Source organism: Heloderma suspectum, chromosome 16 (genome assembly GCF_057233095.1).
Source record: "Heloderma suspectum isolate Gila_16-S chromosome 16, 16-S_ref, whole genome shotgun sequence".
NCBI classification, from domain to species: Eukaryota; Metazoa; Chordata; class Lepidosauria; order Squamata; family Helodermatidae; genus Heloderma; species Heloderma suspectum.
Window position 1 is genome coordinate 9,107,173 of NC_139473.1, and position 18,178 is coordinate 9,125,350.

At 47.7% G+C, this 18,178-nt stretch overlaps 1 protein-coding gene across 15 annotated transcripts in view; it reads left to right on the forward strand.

Moving 5' to 3' along the window:
* The first annotated feature begins 479 nt into the window (after positions 1-479).
* The window catches only part of MRPS23 (mitochondrial ribosomal protein S23), a 67,656-nt gene continuing 49,957 nt past the window's right edge, over positions 480-18,178 (forward strand). The window contains exons 1-6 of one of the 15 annotated variants that reach the window (XM_084822471.1): positions 480-549; positions 1,107-1,312; positions 3,745-3,921; positions 6,053-6,130; positions 6,238-6,361; positions 13,727-16,329. In XM_084822471.1, the coding sequence (XP_084678597.1) occupies positions 1,224-1,312; positions 3,745-3,921; positions 6,053-6,130; positions 6,238-6,361; positions 13,727-13,750 (492 nt within the window). In that variant the 5' untranslated portion in view covers positions 480-549; positions 1,107-1,223 and the 3' untranslated portion in view covers positions 13,751-16,329. The other 14 variants (XM_084822459.1, XM_084822462.1, XM_084822469.1 and 11 more) reach the window with 14 other exon arrangements.

Genomic DNA, 18,178 nt, shown 5'->3' on the forward strand with positions numbered 1-18,178 from the left:
TTGCGCTGTGAGGCACATACTCCATGGCTGGGCCCTAATATTGCAAATAGGCTGCAGGGCAGAGGTCAAAATGAAACCCTAAATGGCCTTGCCCAGCTCCTCTTAAAAATTAAAAAGTAAGATTACTTATGATGGGCAAAATAAAAGATAAATCCTACTTGGAGCAGACCCACTAAAATGAAGGGGATTTGAGTGAGCCATGCCTCATCTAAGTCCCATTCATTCCAATGGGTCTCCTCTAAGTAGGGCTCATGCTGGATTTCACTCTGCCTGCTGCAGGGAGGAAACGCCCAGCAGCAGGCAGCGCCGCTCTTCCAGCGATTGCTTCTGCCTGTCCCCAGCATCGCCCCTTCCCCGGCTCCGGCGCGCAACTGCGTCACGTCGCGCCCACGCGCCGTCCGCGCCCAGCGCTCTCGCGAGGCTCCGCGCTTCCGCTTCCGGGTGCTGCGGTTGCTAGGGGCCGCGCCGGGTTGCCAAGGGAGGCCTAGTGTAGGCCAAGGGCGCCATGGCGGGGAGCCGGTTTGAGAAGCTGGGCAGCGTCTTCAGTCGGTGAGGGCTTTGGGGGCTCCGTTCGGCGGTCTGGGGGCAGGGGCTGCCGCGGGTGTGGGTCCCATGGGGCGGAGCTCTTCGTGCGGGGCGGGGAGGGAGAGGAAGGGCTGCTGGAAGCTGGCTGAAACTTCGGGCTCTGGGCTCGGCGTGAGGTAGGGTATAAGAAGGCGAGAAGAGCCTTTTCGAGCTGGAGCGGCCTTCCCCGGCCTGGTTTCCTCCAGGTGCTTTGGACTTCAGTTCCCATCAGCCATGGCCAGTGGCCAGGAATACTGGGAGTCGTAGTCCAAGACATACGGAGGGCCCCAAATTGGGGAAGGCTGGATTAGAGCGAAGGCCCACGTCTGCCTTTCCCAGCCTGGTGCTCTCCACATGAGTGGGACTACAACTCCCGGAATCCCCCTGCCACTTGGCTGGGCATTCTGGGAGTTGTAGTCCCACTCATCTGGAGGGCACCGGGTTGGGGAAGCCTGGCCTATGTAGAACAGTGGCCTGTTTCCTACAATTTTTTAAAAAATGTATTACATTTATATCCCCCCCCCCGTTTTTTCCTCCTAAAGAACCCAAGGCGGCGTACATAATCCTCCTCCTCGCCATTTTTTCCTCACAACAACCACCCTGCGAGGTAGGATGGGCTGAGAGCCTGTGGCTGGCCCAGAGTCACCCAGTGAGCTCCCATGGCTGAGTGGGGACTAGGACCCGGATCTCCCGACTTGAATCTCACAAGCAGGGAAAGAAGGCAAGACACCTCCACTTCTGGTCGCTGGTACTGCGAGATCGACTGCCTCTGAACATGGAGGTTCTGTTCCTAGCTACCGTGGTTAATAAGAATTGAGCCCTGCAGGATCAGACCAAATTGGGTCCAGCCATCCTGAATCACGCAGTCACCAGCCAGATGTCTCCAGGATCGTCTTGCCCCTGCAGGAACCATTATTTAGATGTATACTGCTGCTTAACATGGGTGTTGTATCCCCCTCCGTGAACGTGTTTGATCCCCTTCAAGAGGCCATCGTGGGACAGCAAACCCATGATGAATTTTTATTATGTGCATTTATTTCATGCCCTTCAATGCAGTGCATTTCCAGGATGGCTTACAGCAGGGGTGGGCAACTGATGTTTTGGCCTACAACTCCCTTCATCCTCGTGTTAAGACCCTCGTGTGGCGCAGAGTGGTCTGCGGCAGTAATGCATCCGAAACTCTCCCCACGACCTGAGTTCGATCCCAGCGGAAGCTGGTTTTCAGGTAGCCGGCTCAGGTCGACTCAGCCCTCCATCCTTCCGAGGTCGGTAAAATGAGTACCCAGCTCGCTGGGGGAAAGGTAGTTAGGACTGGGGAAGGCAATGGCAAGCCACCCCACTATACAGTCTGCCAGGAAAACGCCGAGGAAAAATGGCGTCCCTCTAGGGGTCAGTAATGACTCGGTGCTTGCACAAGAGCAACCTTTCCTTCCTTCCCATCATCCATTGGCTATGCTGGCTAGGGCTGCTGGGAGTTGCAGGCAAAAACATCTGGAGGGCCACAAGTTGCCCACCCTGGCTTACAGCCTTGTGCAGTTCCAGTGAAACAGTAAAATGAGTTAATGTGGAGAAAGGGCTGCTTTAGGCTGTGATATATACATTGCTCCTTTGTGGGTGCCTATAACTGTGAGGGCATAATAACCTTGGCCATGGTTCCTTTGGGATGGTCACAGTAACTTCTTTAATGGTGGGAGATTCAGGACACATACTTCTTTGTACAATGTATAATTAAAATATGGAAGTCGCTACCCCAAGATGTGGTGACACCTACCAACTCGGACTATTTCTAAAAGGGATTTGACAGATTCGTGATGGATGAGGCTACCCATGGCTACTAGTCATGATGGCTATGTATTACCTCCAGTATCGGAGGAGGTAGGCCTGTGTTCAGCCGTTGCTGCGGAGCACAAGTTGGAAGGTGCTGTTACATTCGTGTCCTGCTTGGGTTCTTCCCAGGAAGTCGGCTGGCCACTGTGGGATCAGAATGCTGAACCAGGCAGGCCTTTGGTCTGATCCAGCATGGCTCTTGCGTTCCATTTTTTTAATGTCATCTATTTGAAATTAAGAAATTAAAATTCTATCTGGAATCAGGCAGGTAGCCTTGTTATGTATTTATTTATTACATTTATATCCTGCCTTTTTTCCTCCTTAAGGAACCCAAGGTGGCGTACATAATCCTCTTCCTCCTCTGTTTTATCCTTGCAACAACCACCCTGTAAGGTGGGTTGGGCTGAGAGTCTGTGACTGGCCCAAAGTCACCCAGTGAGCTTCCATGGCTGAGTGGGGACTAGAACCCAGATCTCCCAACTCCCAGTCCAAAACTTGTTAGTCTTTTGGGAAGTCAGGAATGCACTGCGAGCTCTTTTTCTACTCTCGTCGTTTTCCTCTTGCATGCTGATCTCTTCTCCCCCTGTCTTTCTGCCTTTCAGAGCATTACATCTGCATTGGCACTAACTCTGTTTAAGACTCACCAGGGTGGCCTGCAATCATGGTTCCAAGCAGCCCTGCTTAGGTTTAACTACAGTTAGCACCAGTACAGATACAATGCTTTAAACAGGAGGGACTTTGCTTGTGGGAACAGACAATGAAGGGGCAGTGTATGAACGTATAGCATGTTCAGTCAGCATCAATCCATCGCGAACAAGAGCACGGCAAAGTGTATCTGCGAGAGAAATGGAGGGGCTGCGATCCAGTGAGTGCAATGTGTGTATGCCTTCTTAATTTTTCTTTTTGCATAGGAACTTACCATGCTTCTCACATGTTGTTTTTGAAAACTGAAGCGAGGAGGGAATCAAAATTAAAAGTAAAGCGTCGTGTGTGCACAAAGCTTTGTCCTAATTTGCCCAAAGGCACTTGCTGGGACGTGGCAAAGGTGGAGAAAATAACAAAGATTTTATACTCCAGATAATTAGCACAAATATCATTCTCATTAAATCAAAAGTAAGGCTGCTGTTTCAGAAGAGTGCTTTTTCCTAGCCAACAATTAGTCTGATTTTTTTCTTCCCACCTCTGACTACTCCATCAGCAGGGGGAAACAAGCAAAGGTTCTGGACTAGATGTCTTCTTTTGTGGTAGCTGCCATGAGGTCCCTTTTCTGTGTGTACCTTTAAGAGGATATCTTATCTTTATTCTTGGCTAATATTGTCCTGTGCATTTCTCCTTCCCCCACACACCCCTCAGGACACGGGACTTGCTACGCTCTGGGGTGATGCCTGAGGCCAAGAAACCAATCTGGTATGATGTTTATGCAGCTTTCCCTCCGTTGAGGGACCCTCTTTATCGGGATCCTCGTCCACCGATGGTCAAGGTGCCAGACATGGTCCCCGATATCCTGTACCAGGAAGATGAGATCAGAGCGTAAGTTTCTCTCTCTCCCCCCTCCCCCCCAAGTACTTGGGGGTCATACAATGACATTGATGGGTGATAGATTCAGGACAGAGAGAAGGAAGTCCTTCAGATGGCACATATTTAATTTATGGAATCCGATGAGGCCTCAAGATATGGTGACAGAGAAGGCCCTCTCCCACGTTCCACCATAACGTATGTCTCACACTGATGGGACACAGAGGAGGGCCCCTCCAACAGATTTCAGTCCTCAGGCCAGCATATATAGGGCGAGGCACTCCCTCAAATTTCGAGGTTCCAAACCTCCTAGGGCTTTAAATGTCACCAGCACCTTGAATTCTGACCAGAAGCATATTGGCAGCCAGTGCAATTCCTTTAAAACTGGTGTCATATGATCTTTATGAGATGTTCTGGTCAACGGTCTAGCTGCTGCATTTTGCACTAGCTGCAACTTCGTTTTCAAGGCAGCCCTGTGGGAGCAATGTAGGCTAGGTGGGCTCAGACCTTCGTTCTTATGCAGGAGGATTTCTTTTATAACCTTGGGTGTCTCTCCCCAGTCTTCCTCTGCATGTGCTTTGGTACCATAACTCAAAGGCTTGGAGGTGGTTTCAGTGGTCTGTACAGGTAACAGGCCAGCCTCTTAGCAGGTGGACTTGCTGGATCAAGGAAGAGTCAGTGGGATACTAAGAACAGTGAAAGACAGGCTCTTCTGTTGCTGATTTTCTTTCCCTTTTAATTCTGAGCAAATTGTGGATTCCTTGGCTGCCCAGTTGTAGGAGGAAATGGCCTTTTGAGCAGAATTACTTCTATGGGAAGCTTGTCTTTTGGCTCAAAAACATTTGCCCCTTTCAGCCACATCTGGATAAGCTTGAGTTGTTGGGCAAATGCCTAGTATAAACAGAAATGTCCACAGGAATTCCCAGTATTCCATGGAATATAAATATATTATCTGATTGCTCATAATCTGTATATGAGCCAGGGCTCAGGAAATAGAAATGTATTAGTTTAAAACTCCATCACAAGTGTTTGGAGGAGAGAGGTAGCCATACTTTTTCTTGCGCAAATCTCCAAAACATGTTAATAGCACAGACTTGTATACACATCTGCATATTTTGTCTAGCTCTTTGTCACCCAAAGCCAGCCAGGAAAAGGTTGTCTTACAGAGACTGAAAATCAGTAACCAAGTATGGCATTGGGGAGTCTGCAAGAAATTGTCCAGGAAAGACAGTTGCATAACTTGCAGTGTATGTAACAAGGATGCTGGTGTGCTCATTTTTGCGGTGTGATGCCCGTATGGCTCAGGAATGTTTGAAGCTGCTTTATAGTGATTCAGACCACTGGCTTATCCAGTCCAGCAGTGGGTAGGACCGGAGCCAAGAGTGGGTGGCTCACCCATTTCCTCTCTGCCACTCTCTTTTCTCCCTTCCTCTTCCTCCCCACACAGCAGACTGCCAGGGAAGGGACAGATCGCTCTTGCCAGCAGTCTAAACCGATTGTATGCAGGGAGCTTTTGAAATTAGGCTGAGGGCCGCATGGGGCTGCAGGTAGAGCTGCTATTGAAAGCAGGAGAGGTGCAATGGTTATAGTTCTGGACTAGGATCAGGGAGATATGGATTCAAATCCACACTCAGATTGGGTGACCCTGGGCCAGTCACTATCTTTTAGCTTCATCTTCCTCACATAGTTGTTGGGAGGATAAAATAGGGGGAAAGGGGAAGAGCTCCTTGGAGGAAGGGCAGGATAAGTATGTCATAATAGTGGCTCTTCGGGATCTCAGGCAGCAGCTGTTCTCAGCCTCACGATCTGAGATCTTTTTAATTTTGAGAAGCTGGGTGTTGAACCTTGAACCCCTTGCATACAGGGCATATGCTCTAGCACTGAGCTGTTAGCCCTTTCTGCAGTCACTGGGGGCGGTCTTGGTTGATCTTGGAGACTGCAGTAGGAAATGAGGAATAGGTCATCTCTAAGGTGTAACAGAGGTTTTATAAATATAGGCCAAGATCTTGCCTGTATTTTGGAGTTCAGATTCTGAAGGAGAAAACATGCCCCTGGCCCTTCTGTTAGTGTCTCTAAAAATCGTATTGACAATACTGTCTGTCATACGGATCAATCCCAAATTAAAACTTCTTATCTTGCTCATTAGGAAATTTTATGAAGTTTATGGAAATGGCCCAAGAGCCTTTGAACTGTCCAGATTAAACTTTAAATCCACCTGCCAAAGGTAAGTGAACAAAGTCTGACTTGAGGATTCCCTCCCCAACCCCCAAATTCATGGAATGGAAATGACTGTTTCCCTTGCTTGCTGTTCATGAGTATCTTGAATTCCAGGTTTGTTGAGAAATACAACGAACTGCAGAAGCAGGGAGAAATGGATGATGACAGGCTGTTCGAAGAAACAGGGAAAGCGCTTCTGGCAGAGGGACTTCTCTTACGAAGAAAAGCAGTGGGGAATGTAAGTATTATGAAGAGCTGGTCTACAGCAGCCTTCCCCAGATGTGTTGGACTGCAACTCCCATGCTGGCTGGGAATGGTGGGACAGGCAGTCCAACACATCTGGAGGGCACCAGGTTGGAGAAGGCAGCTCTACTGTTTGGCAAGTGGGTGCATGACCCGGAAGCAGAGGGCGTTGGAGGGGTTTCTCAATACAATCAAAACACAAGGCATCATAAAATAAATATCAGACAGCCATTAAACCAAAGATACAATAAACAGCAGAAGAGAAGGAAATGTGTAAGCGGACTCAAATATTCAACAGCTTAACAGGAAAGGGGGGTCTCTAGAAAGATGAGAAAGAGCTATGCAGGCCTCCTACAGGAGGGCATTATGAAGTCCTGGGGCTGCAGTAGAAGAGGCCCAGTATCTATGAGGAAGAAAGCACACTCTGGCTGCTGCCTCCAGCCAGGGGACCTAGGGACGCTGGGAGACTGCATCCCCCGCTTCCCAGGAATAATAAAATGCTCCTGGTGGTTCCACATGGATCTATGGCCTGATGGGAGTCCACCAGGAGAAGAGCCTTCAGTGTGGTGGCCCCCTTGTTGTAGAATTCCCTGCTTTCAGAGGTCAGGCAGGCATCAATGTCATGTTGCTTCTGGCACCTGCTGAGAACAGTGCTATATCAGGAAGCCTTCCTTGAGTGACGGGCAGTGGTTTTATCAGAACTCAGTTACCGGAGTTCTGTGTTTGTTTGTTTTTGTTTTTTTAAAACAGTAATTACTTTAACATGGTGTTTTTATTCTTTTATCCTATCTGCTGTTCACCACTCTGAAATCTTTTGGGTATGGAGTGGTATACAGATATTGTAAATAAATAAAGGAAATATATAAACATCAAGCCGAGGGGGAGGCCAGCCTGGCCATCCAAGGGCCAGAGAAGGAGCCCTCTCTGCGAGAAAGAACATTCACCTCCCACTGCCTGTAGCTGTTGGACTGCGGAGGCAAGGGGAAAGAGTGCTCTAGCCCCATCCATCAGCCAAAGGAAAAAAGGGCCACTGTTTTAAACCTGGAGCCCTGATTCAGCCAGGACCCACACTAAAGAGATTCAAAGGTCCCAATATGACTCAAGTCCACGTGTGAAAAAATGAAATAGTTTATTGACAGAAAATGGGTGCAGATAATAAAAGCAAAGAAAAGTTTATGCACACCCCTCAACTGATAGATCACAGTCCCCTCAATGGGAGTTGCATTGGTTCCCTTGATGCAACAAGCGCCGCCTGGGGGATGTTAATCGGAGCAGGTGGTGCACCCCCCACCCCACCGCCATGATGAGAACAGGTATCAAGTCAATCTGCCCAGGATTTTATAGGGCTTTTCTCACTTAGTTAAAGACTGTTACAAGACACACACATACCTTCCTCCCTTCACCGAGGAGGGGGAAGGGGGGCTTAATTTCTTGGCAGGAAAGAAACATAGCAGAGAAAGGAGCATTCGTATCATAAGGAAAGTACAAACTGTGCAAGGCAGCGACTGTGTATTATATAACTTTTGTTAGTAGCAAAAAGCACTGACCTTCACTGTATGTGCATACAGCTATGAAAACCAACTCTAATTTCATAATAGTTGCCAAGTGCTCTACCAAGTAAGTCTACATATGCTACTAGATGCTGCATATGACTCTGCAAGTTCACACCTGACTCCTGAGCCCAAATCCAATATACCTGCCAATTGCTATTCAAGCAAGAATGCTAGCAAGGGAAGATCAGCCTGGTCTGAAGTGCCTTTAAATGTCTGCTTAGAGCTCAACACCTTGTTCTGGGCTGGAAGAACTCCTCTTCCTTTCTCCTTCACTCCCCTTCCCTTGTGTATCTTGCCATTTCAGTTTGTAAGACTGATGGGCCTCCCTCTCTCTCTCTCTGTTTTTAATTGAAGCGAGCCACTTTGGGAGACAATAATTGTCTGAAAAGTGGGATAAAATGCAGTAAATAAATATATGGAGACAAATTTAGCCTCCACATAAGATGGTATTATCAGCAGACCTTCATTAGTATGTGTTTGAGTTAATACTGGAGTTGGTATTGCCTGAAAGCGACAAGCTCAGATTATCTTCCCTTGTAAGCTGATCAATAGTGGGGCTTTAAGTTGAAGAATAAACTTTCCCCATAACCCTTGAAAGAGCCCTGATGTGAGTAGAAAGTAATGTCAAAGATAAAATTGACTCTTAATAGTCTAAGGCTGCAATCCCATGCATGCTTTCTTGGGAATATGTACCATTGACACCAGTCAGACTTACTTCTGAGTAATCATGCAGGATCAGTCTGCTTGTTACAAAAACTATGAACTGGGTTAGGTTGCATTTAAATTTTCTTTGCCTTAAAGTATTGGTGAAACTATGGTGTGTTAATTTTCTCTAGGCTCCCTTTTCGTCCTTTAATCTCGTCCTTTGGACTTAACCTGTATATGTGGCATTTGCATTTCGCATAAAAATGTACAAGGAGGGAGAAAATCCATTCTCGACTACTCTGTGCATGGCCTAACACAGCTTATGCTAGTTAATATGTGTGCAGTGTGCATTATCTTCAGCTTGCCTCCAACTCCTGTGTTGTGGAACAAATTTGACTTGCTGTTGCTTGTTTGTGATGTGGGAACTCTCAATCTCAGCACATCTTAAATCCCCAAACCTCACTGAAATCTCAGGTGTTGCTGGTCAACAGCTTTGTGATGTTCATGCGGATGTGTAAATCCAGAAGCCGTACATGTCTCCATCATGACACCGCCTTCTTACAGCTTTCCCCAGCCTGTTCTGGGCTTCAAATCGCATCAGCTCCACCCAGCATGGCCAATAATCAGGAATGTTAGGAACTGTAGTCTAAAACATCTGGAGGGCACCAGGCTGGGGAAAGCTGCCGTATTACATCCCGTTGTCTGTCTGGCAACGTCACCTTCAGTTGGAACACTGACTCGAATAACAGCCTCTTTGGCCACCACAAGATCTTAGACAAACAGCCAAACATCTCCAGTTGTTTTCTTTTTCAGACAGTAAAGGAGCACTGGTTGTGTTCCTCCATAGACACTACTTCCCACGAATGTGTCTTGTTCTAGAATGAAGACAGTTGCAGGGTTACAATGATGGTGTCAAGGGCTCCTTGGAGGGCTCTCTCAGTCTAATCCAGTAGCCAAGTCCAGACACAGATAAAGGGATTCTTTTCAAAGCTTTATTCCTCTTTTACAACTTAACAACTCTACAGGTAGCAACTAGATCTGAGCAGAAGCATCCCTATGCCCTAAGTTGGAACAGTTGGTCCCCGTTTGAAAGGGAATTACTGGCAGACCCCTGAATATAAGGACTAGGGAGACTCCTTCCCCTTTTCCCTTGGATCCTCTGGGCGCAACCGTTCTTTGAGTGCCAACCGGGCGCTACGCCTCCTTTCCGCGCCCTCCATATGGCGCCGCTCTCTGCGTCGGCGCCGCTCTCTGCGTCTGCGCCACGCATCCACCCAGTCTGCTATCTGTGCTGGGTCACTCCCTGGACTGCTTTCTAATCTAGGAATGTTGGTGGGAGGAATCTCTGTCAGCTGCGGGCCCTGGGAAAAAGGGGTGCGCTCCTCTCCCAGGAGCGACTGCTCTTCCTCCAAATCAGAACTACTCTGGGATTCTATGGGCTCAGTGTCCACCCTGACAGATGGCTTCTTTGGTGCAGCGGATATCCAGGCAGCTGTGTTACATAGCGGGCCTGGGGCTGTAGCTCATTGGTGGAGCCCCTGCTTTGCACAAAGGGTTTGATCTCTGGGATCTCCAGTTAGAGCAAGAAAAACTCCTGCCTGAAACCTGGCTGCCAGTCAGTGTCTACAATATTGGGCTAGGTGGACCAATTATCTGCCTGAGTATAAGGCAGCTCTCTGTATCTATAGGGGGGCATGTGCTCTTTGGGACAGCGCAGAAAGTGATGTCCCAGTATTTGGCTTTAAGTTGGCTTGCAGACTCAGTGTCAGGAGCGCCAACTCAAGACACAGATGAAAGGATTCTTTTCAAGGCTTTAATCCTTTTACAACTTAATGACTCTTTCAGATGCTAATCACCAGTGACTAAGCAATGAACAGCAGAGTAGCCTATGTGCCTAGTAGGCAGTTGATCCCCGTTTGAAGGAGAATCACTTGAAGACCCTGAACTTATGGGCTAGGGAGAGATCCTACTTCTTTTCCTTGGGTCCACGGGACGCGGCCGTTGCTTGCGTGCCGAACGGGCACTATGCCTCCTTTCCGCTCCCTCCATCGCTTGTCGCTCCCTGCGTCGAGCGTCTAGTGAGCCCCCCTCCCGCACTCTCTCACTGCCAGGGTCACTATCTCAGGAATGCCGGCAGGAGGAATCTGTGCCAGCTGCTGTGCCTGTGAGGGATGAGCTGGCTCCTCTCCCACGGATTGCTGATCCTCCTCAGAATCAGAACTGCTCTGGGGCTCTATCGGCTCAGTTTCCACCCTGACACTCAGGCCCAAACCAGATGATTTGCCATTCATGCTGATAGCAGTTGTGTGAAGAGCTGCTTAAAAGTAAATAGCAGGAGTGTGTCTCCCTCACACCCATCTGGATCCAGGACACAGGGCAGTTAGAGGGCTGCAATCCCCCCTTGTTCCCTGCTGTGGTCTCAGAAGAGATCAGGAGGGCCTCATGTCTGCTATTGCATTAGAAGAAAAGCTTCCCTTGGCACAAACGAGAGCTTTTCTTTCAATGCGAAGAGCAGATCCAGGGCAACCAATTCGGATCAGGACCGCGGTGGGGGTGAAAGCCCCGCTCTACCAGGGTTGTAATCTGGATTGGGGGACCCCATACCTGCTTTCTGCTTCTCAAAACCATTCACCTGATTCTGTGCATAGCATCTTTGTCTAGATCAGCCCTAATTGGGCCACCTGTGGGGCACAGAAGAGGGGGGGAGATTTGCTTTAGCAACCTTGTGAAGGACTAGAACTGCTGACTTCGAGCTGGAAGGTCCCACCCTTGGTTTTACTCTTGCATGCCGTGACGCTCGCCTGATTCTGACCTACAGGTAGCCCAGCAGGCTCATCCGGAAGCCAAGCCGCAGGATCCTGTGCTGCAAATGAGACTGCAGAGCGTGCTGGAGGAGATGCTAGACCCCGTGCCAGAACAGAAGCCTGAGCCCACAGACGAGCCAGAGGAAAGTCCCTTGCCGTCCTAAAGACTGCATTTCTCAGCCTTAGTTTTAAAGCAGTGCGATGCGACCCTCTGAACTGAGAGATGCTTGCAAAACAAATGGTCATCAAAGCTCGTATTTCCTACGGTTATGAATAGTGGCTTGCCGTAGAAGGACAATGAGGACTATCTACTTGGGACGTGCTTTGGCATTGGGAGGCAATCTCATACACTGAAGTTCATGTTTAAGTGAGGATTTCAATAATTAAAAGCTTCCTTCAGATCTGTGTCTTGCCATGGATGTTTCAATGCTCAGTGATCGAGGAGGTGAATGGCTTGTGGAGTAGTCTCAACACTCATCATCACTCTCTCAAAATACTGGAACCCAGTGGGGTCATCCCATGAAGCTGATTGGTGGGAGACTCGGGACAGATCAAAGGAAGGACATCTTCACACAGCCCACAGTAAAACTATGGAACTCGCTACCACAGGATGTGGTGATGGCCACCAATTTGGATGGCTTTAAAAGGGGCTTAGACAAATTCCTGGAGGCGAAGGCTATCAATGGCCACTAGTCTTGATGGCTGTGTGCTACCTCCAGGACCAGAGGCAGTGAGCCTATGTGCACCAGTTGCGCTCGTGCCCTGCTTGTGGGTTCCCGGTCGACAGCTGGTTGGCCGCTGTGTGAACAGAATACTGGACTAGGTGGACCCTTGGTCTGATCCAGCAGGGCTCTTACATTCTTATGAGGCCGCAGTCCCATACACACTTACTCGAGAGTTGGTCCCGCTGAACTGAATGGGACTTCCTTCTGAGAAGTTTTATATAGGACTGGGCCATGCGCAGACCATAGCCGACTATAGCAAGAAATCAATCAAGTTTTTGTTCACATCCAGCTGTTTTGATTGTCTTCCTCCCTGGCAGAGCGTAAGCATGACATCTAATATGGGCAGAGCAGTCGCTTGTGTATGGGCTGAGTGAGACAAGACAGACCCAGTCCTAAAGCTCAGTGGTTGACGTTGAGCCGGTCACGATCTCTCTGCCCAGCCTCTTGTGAAGATGGAGCAGAGGAGTGTGGCCATTAATATATCTGTATGGCCCTTAATATATCCTGAAACTCCAGCTGAATGGGCAGCACAGCGGGTACGATTTGGTGCGGAGTTTGCCTTTGTTGTGCCCCTGCCGGAGGGATCTGTCTCCACGGAGGAGCAGTTGCTCCCAGAGATGGACAGCGCGAAGGAGCCACCCATGTCAGGAGACCTAGGGGAGCCTGGACCCTCGGAGGAGGGGAGTTCAGCCTCTGAGATGGAGGCTGGGCAACCATCTAGCCCCTGAGAGCGTTGTCGCCTCAAGAGGCAGGCCAGTAGGGCTCCGTTGAGAAGACATGCTCGGTTCCAAAGGAGTCCTCAAGAGGAAAGGATACCACCGTTATTTTAAGGATACCAGCATTATTTTAGCTTAAGGGCTCAATCCTATGAATGCTTAGACAGAAAGAAGTTCTACAACTACATGTTGGCTGGGGAATGCTGGGAGTTGTAGGACTTTTAAAATTTATTTCATTTTTATTTATTCCATTTCTATACTGCCCACTAGCTGAAGCTCTCTGGGTGGTTCACAGAAATTAAAACCAAAAAGCACGCAGTAAAAAAAAAATAGAAAATGTAAAAGCATTAAAACCACAATATAACAATACAACCAGAATAAAACCTAGCAGCAATGCAGAGATTTAAAATACAGATTTAAAACAGGAAAGCTAAAAGACTAGGAAGCTAAAATGCTAAAATGCCTGAGAAAATAAAAAGGTCTTCACCTGGTGCCGGAAGGGATACAATGTAGGTGCCAGGCAAACCTCACTAGGGAGCTCATTCCACAGCTGGGGTGCCACAGCAGAAAAGGCCCTCCTGGTAGCCACCTGCCTCACTTCCTTTGGCAGAGGCTCATGGAGAAGGACCGCTGAGGATGATCTTAAAGTCCGGGCAGGCACATACGGGAGGAGGCAATCCTTCAGATCCTTTTTTCTGTTTAAACATGCATAGGATTGTGCCCTAAAGCTCTTTTTGCTGAGCCTTAGGAGTGACACGTCAAACTTCTAGAATGGGGGGAAAAATTGCACAAAAGCCGGGAAACCTCCCAATGATAGATGGTTGGAGGGGGAAAGGGGTTGGGGCGCAGGAAGGGGGCATGTCTGTCTGCCCCCAGCATTAAGGAGATGCTCCCTGCCCCATCTTTTTCTTCCACAGTTGGATTACCGAGAACGCTGCTGACTAAACGCTTGCTCTGAAATGGAAACAGACTTGGAAGGAAAGTCCCACAGAAGTCGACAAGCCCGAGCTTGGAGCTGTCGTCTTGGCTGCCAGTTCTCCAGTTGTGGCTTGGCTTGACACGGTTCCGCCTCTCCAAAGGAGCTGCAGCCATCAGGCCCACTGCCAATGAGGAGAGCAGCATGAGGGAGTTCTGTGTAGCTCCGTAATGCGGCCCAGTTAACTGGAAAGATTTGAGATGCCTAAGCAGCCAAGCTAAACGAGCTGGCAGGGGTCAGGCCTTGCTGCCGATGAGGGTAGTTTGTTTATTTATTTATTATTTTATTTATTTCATTTCTATACCGCCCAATAGCGGAAGCTCTCTGGGTGGTTCACAAGAGTTTGTTGGCTCTTTGGTGGCAGAAATGGGGCGGAGGGAGGAATGACAGCTTCTCTCCCCCCGGCCCTTTACTTTTAAAGATAGCTTCCAGAGTTAGAAATAGCTTGCTGGAATCCAAGTTGCTTCTTGGCTGACCTCTGCACCAAAGAATATATATTTATTTATTTAAAATATTCCTTGGCTGCCTTTCAGGGCAGAAGCCCTCCCAGGGCGGCTTACAACAATAAAATACATAAAAACGGTTAAAATATTAAAAGTGATAAAAACATAAACACAACAATAAAAGCAACAATTAAAACCACCAGTAAAACCGACAGTGATGTTAGCAGCAGCAACAGTAGCAGACATATCAAGGCCAAGGTAAAATAATATGTTTTCAAGGCCTTCTTAAAAGTCTGCAATGACGGACCTCCGATGGCAGCTTGTTCCAAAGATGTGGGGCCATTGCAGAGAAGGCCCTCTCATGTGTGTTCACCCACCTGACTGCTCTCATGGGTGGGCAAAGGAGAAGGGCCTCTCTTTCTGATCTTGAGAAGGGCCTCTCTTTCTGATCACACATTTCTGAAGTGTGGGCAAGCTGATATGGGTTGAGGCGGTCCTTCAAATAACTTGGTCCCAAACTGTTTAAGGCTTTAAAAGTCAAAACCAGCACTTTGAATTGGGCTTGGAAATGCACCGGTAACCAGTGCAGCTGGCGTGGTATAGGCATTATATGATCGAATCGCCTTGCCCCCACCAATACTTGGGTAGCCGCATTCTGCACAAGCTGGAGTTTCTGAACTGTCTTCAAAGGCAGCCCCATGTATAGCACATTACAGCAGTCCAGCCTGGACATGATGTCACATTAGTAGAATAACAGCCATCAGGCCAGCTCAGTCTCCATTTCTTTCAGCTAGCTGGAAAAAGAGGGAGACAACCTTTTGGGGGTTCACCTTTTGAATACCCAATGTCATAGGCAAGTATCCTCACCGAAAGGGAGCCTCGAAGGAAACCCCAGGAGTTCAATCCCCCCCGCTCCCTTGGAAGAGTTATTTGTGCTCGGAACTCTGTCATTCATTGTGACCTTACAGAGGCTGGAGTATTTTAATTAAAAGGTTGTAAGCAACCCCCTCCCCAAGAGTGACCTATTTACTTATTTATCAAGCATTTACCTTCCAGCAGTTAGGAAAAGGTCACCAGCTTCAGAGGTTTTGGAGTTAGGATTTTGTGTGCACGCATGCATTCTTTTTAGAAATTCCTTCCCCACCTTCAGTTGCACTGACCTTGGGTGTATGGTTTTTTTTTTTTTTAAATGTGTATTAACATTCCGTTCAATAATGATTTTGACTTTTAGGACACTGTGTCTGCAAAACATGCAGGGGGACAAAAAAAAAAAAGTGCGTTTCTTTCTCATGGAGGTTTGTTTCCACAAAAATCCAAACCACTGGCTAGTGATTGTAGCCAATAATGAGATATTGATTGCTTTTGCAAAATGTCACTGCTGGAAGGGCAGAAGCGCTGGCAACCGATAAAACCGGTTCAGCTTTTTTCCACTTGGTGGCACTGTTGGGTTTCCCATAATAGTCTGATCTTTGCTCTCTTCCTTGGTTATATGCACATTTTCAGGTAGCAAAGTCTTTTCAGAAGAACAATGCTATTTTTTTTTTTAAGGCTGTAATCCTAACCAAGGAGTAAGCCCCATCCAACTCCATGGGACTTACTTCAGAGAATACGTGCATAGGATTCCACTTGTTGTTGTTGTTGTTCAGTCATTCAGTCATGTCCGACTCTTCGTGACCCCATGGACCATAGCACGCTAGGCCTTCCTGTCCTGTGCTCTCTCCCGGAGTGTGCGCAAGTCCATATTCATTGCATCAGTGATGCTATCTAGCCATCTCATCCTCTGCCGTCCCCTTCTCCTTTTGCCTTCAGTCTTTCCCAGCATCAGGGTCTTTTCCAGAGAGTTTTCTCTTTGCGTTAGGTGGCCAAAATATTTCAGCTTCAGCTTCAGTATCTGTCCTTCCAATGAGCACTCAGGGTTGATTTCCTTTAGGATTGACTGATTTGACCTCCTTGCAGTCCAGGGGACTCGTAAGAGTCTTCTCCAGCACCACAGTTTGAAAGCATCAGTTCTTCGGCGCTAAGCCTTCCTTATAGTCCAGCTCTCACAGCCATACGTTACTACTGGGAAAACCATAGCTTTGATTAGACGGACCTTTGTCGGCAAGGTGATGTCTCTGCTTCTTACTATGCTGTCTAGGTTTGCCATAGCTTTCCTCCCAAGGAGCAAGCGTCTTTTAATTTCATGGCTACAGTCACCGTCTGCGGTGATCTTGGAGCCCAAGAAAGTAAAATCTGTCACTGCTTCCATTTCTTCCCCTTCGATATGCCAGGAAGTGATGGGGCCAGATGCCATGTTCTTAGTTTTTTTTAATGTTGAGTTTTAAACCAGCTTTTGCACTCTCCACTTTCACCCTCAACAAGAGGCTCTTTAGATCCTCTTCGCTTTCTGCCATTAGGGTGGTATCGTCTGCATATCGGAGGTTGTTGATAATTCTCCCGGCAATCTTAATTCTGACCTGTGATTCATCCAACCCAGCGTTTCTCGTGATGTACTCTGCATATAAGTTAAATAAGCAGGGCGACAATATGCAGCCTTGTCGTACTCCTTTCCCAATTTTGAACCAGTCGGTTGTTCCGTGTCTGGTTCTTACTGTTGCTTCTTGACCCTCGTACAGGTTTCTCAGGAGACAGGTAAGGTGGTCTGGTACTCCCATCTCTTTAAGAATTTGCCACAGTTTGTTGTGATCCACACAATCAAAGGCTTTAGCGTAGTCAATGAAGCAGAAATAGACGTTTTTCTGGAATTCTCTTGCTTTCTCCATGATGTAGCGAATGTTGGCGATTTGATCTCTAGTTCCTCTGCCTCTTCGAAACCCAGCTTGTACTTCCGGTAGTTCTCGGTTCGCATACTGCTGAAGCCTAGCTTGTAGGATTTTGAGCATCATCTTGCTGGCATGTGAAATGAGCGCAATTGTGCGGTAGTTTGAACACTCTTTGGCGTTGCCCTTCTTTGGAATTGGAATTGGAATGTAAACTGACCTTTTCCAGTCTTGTGGCCACTGCTGAGTGTTCCAAATTTGTTGGCATATTGAATGCAGCACTTTAACAGCATCATCTTTTAGGATCTTAAATAGCTCAGCTGGAATACTGTCATTTCCGCTAGCTTTGTTGTTAGTAATGCTTCCTAAGGCCCACTTGACTTCACTCTCGAGGATGTCCGGCTCAAGTTCAGTGACCACACTATCATGGCTATCAGGGACATTCAGATCTTTCCTGTATAGTTCTTCTGTGTATTCTTTCCACCTCTTCTTAATCTCATCTGCTTCTGTTAGGTCCCTGCTGCCATTTTCCTTTATCATGCCGATCTTTGCACAAAACGTTCCCTTGAGATCTCTGATTTTCTTGAAGAGATCTCTAGTCTTTCCCATTCTGTTGTTTTCCTCGATTTCTTTGCACTGTTCATCTAAGAAGGCCTTCTTGTCTCTCCTTGCTATTCTCTGGAACTCTGCATTCAGTTGGATATATCTTCCCCTTTCTCCCTTGCTTTTCGCTTCCCTTCTTTCCTCAACTACTTGTAAAGCCTCATCAGACAGCCACTTGGCTTTCTTGCATTTCTTTTTCTTTGGGATGGATTGAGTTGCTGCCTCCTGAACAATGTTACGGACCTCCGTCTATAGTTCCTCAGGCACTCTGTCTATCAGGTCTAATCCCTTAAATCTATTCCTCACCTCCACTGTATATTCATCAGGGATATGATTTAGGTCATACCTGAACGGTTTAGTGGTTTCCCCTACGTTCTTCAATTTAAGCTAAAATTTTGCAACAAGAAGCTCATGATCTGAGCCACAAGATTGAGCCTTAAAGCTCTTTAATTTAGACGGTCATCATCTGTAAAGGGGGCTTAGACAAATTAATGTTGGATAAGGCGATCTCAATGGCTCCTAGTCATGATGGCTCGATATTACTTCCAGTACCTGATGCAGTATGCCTCTGTATACAAGTTGCTGGGT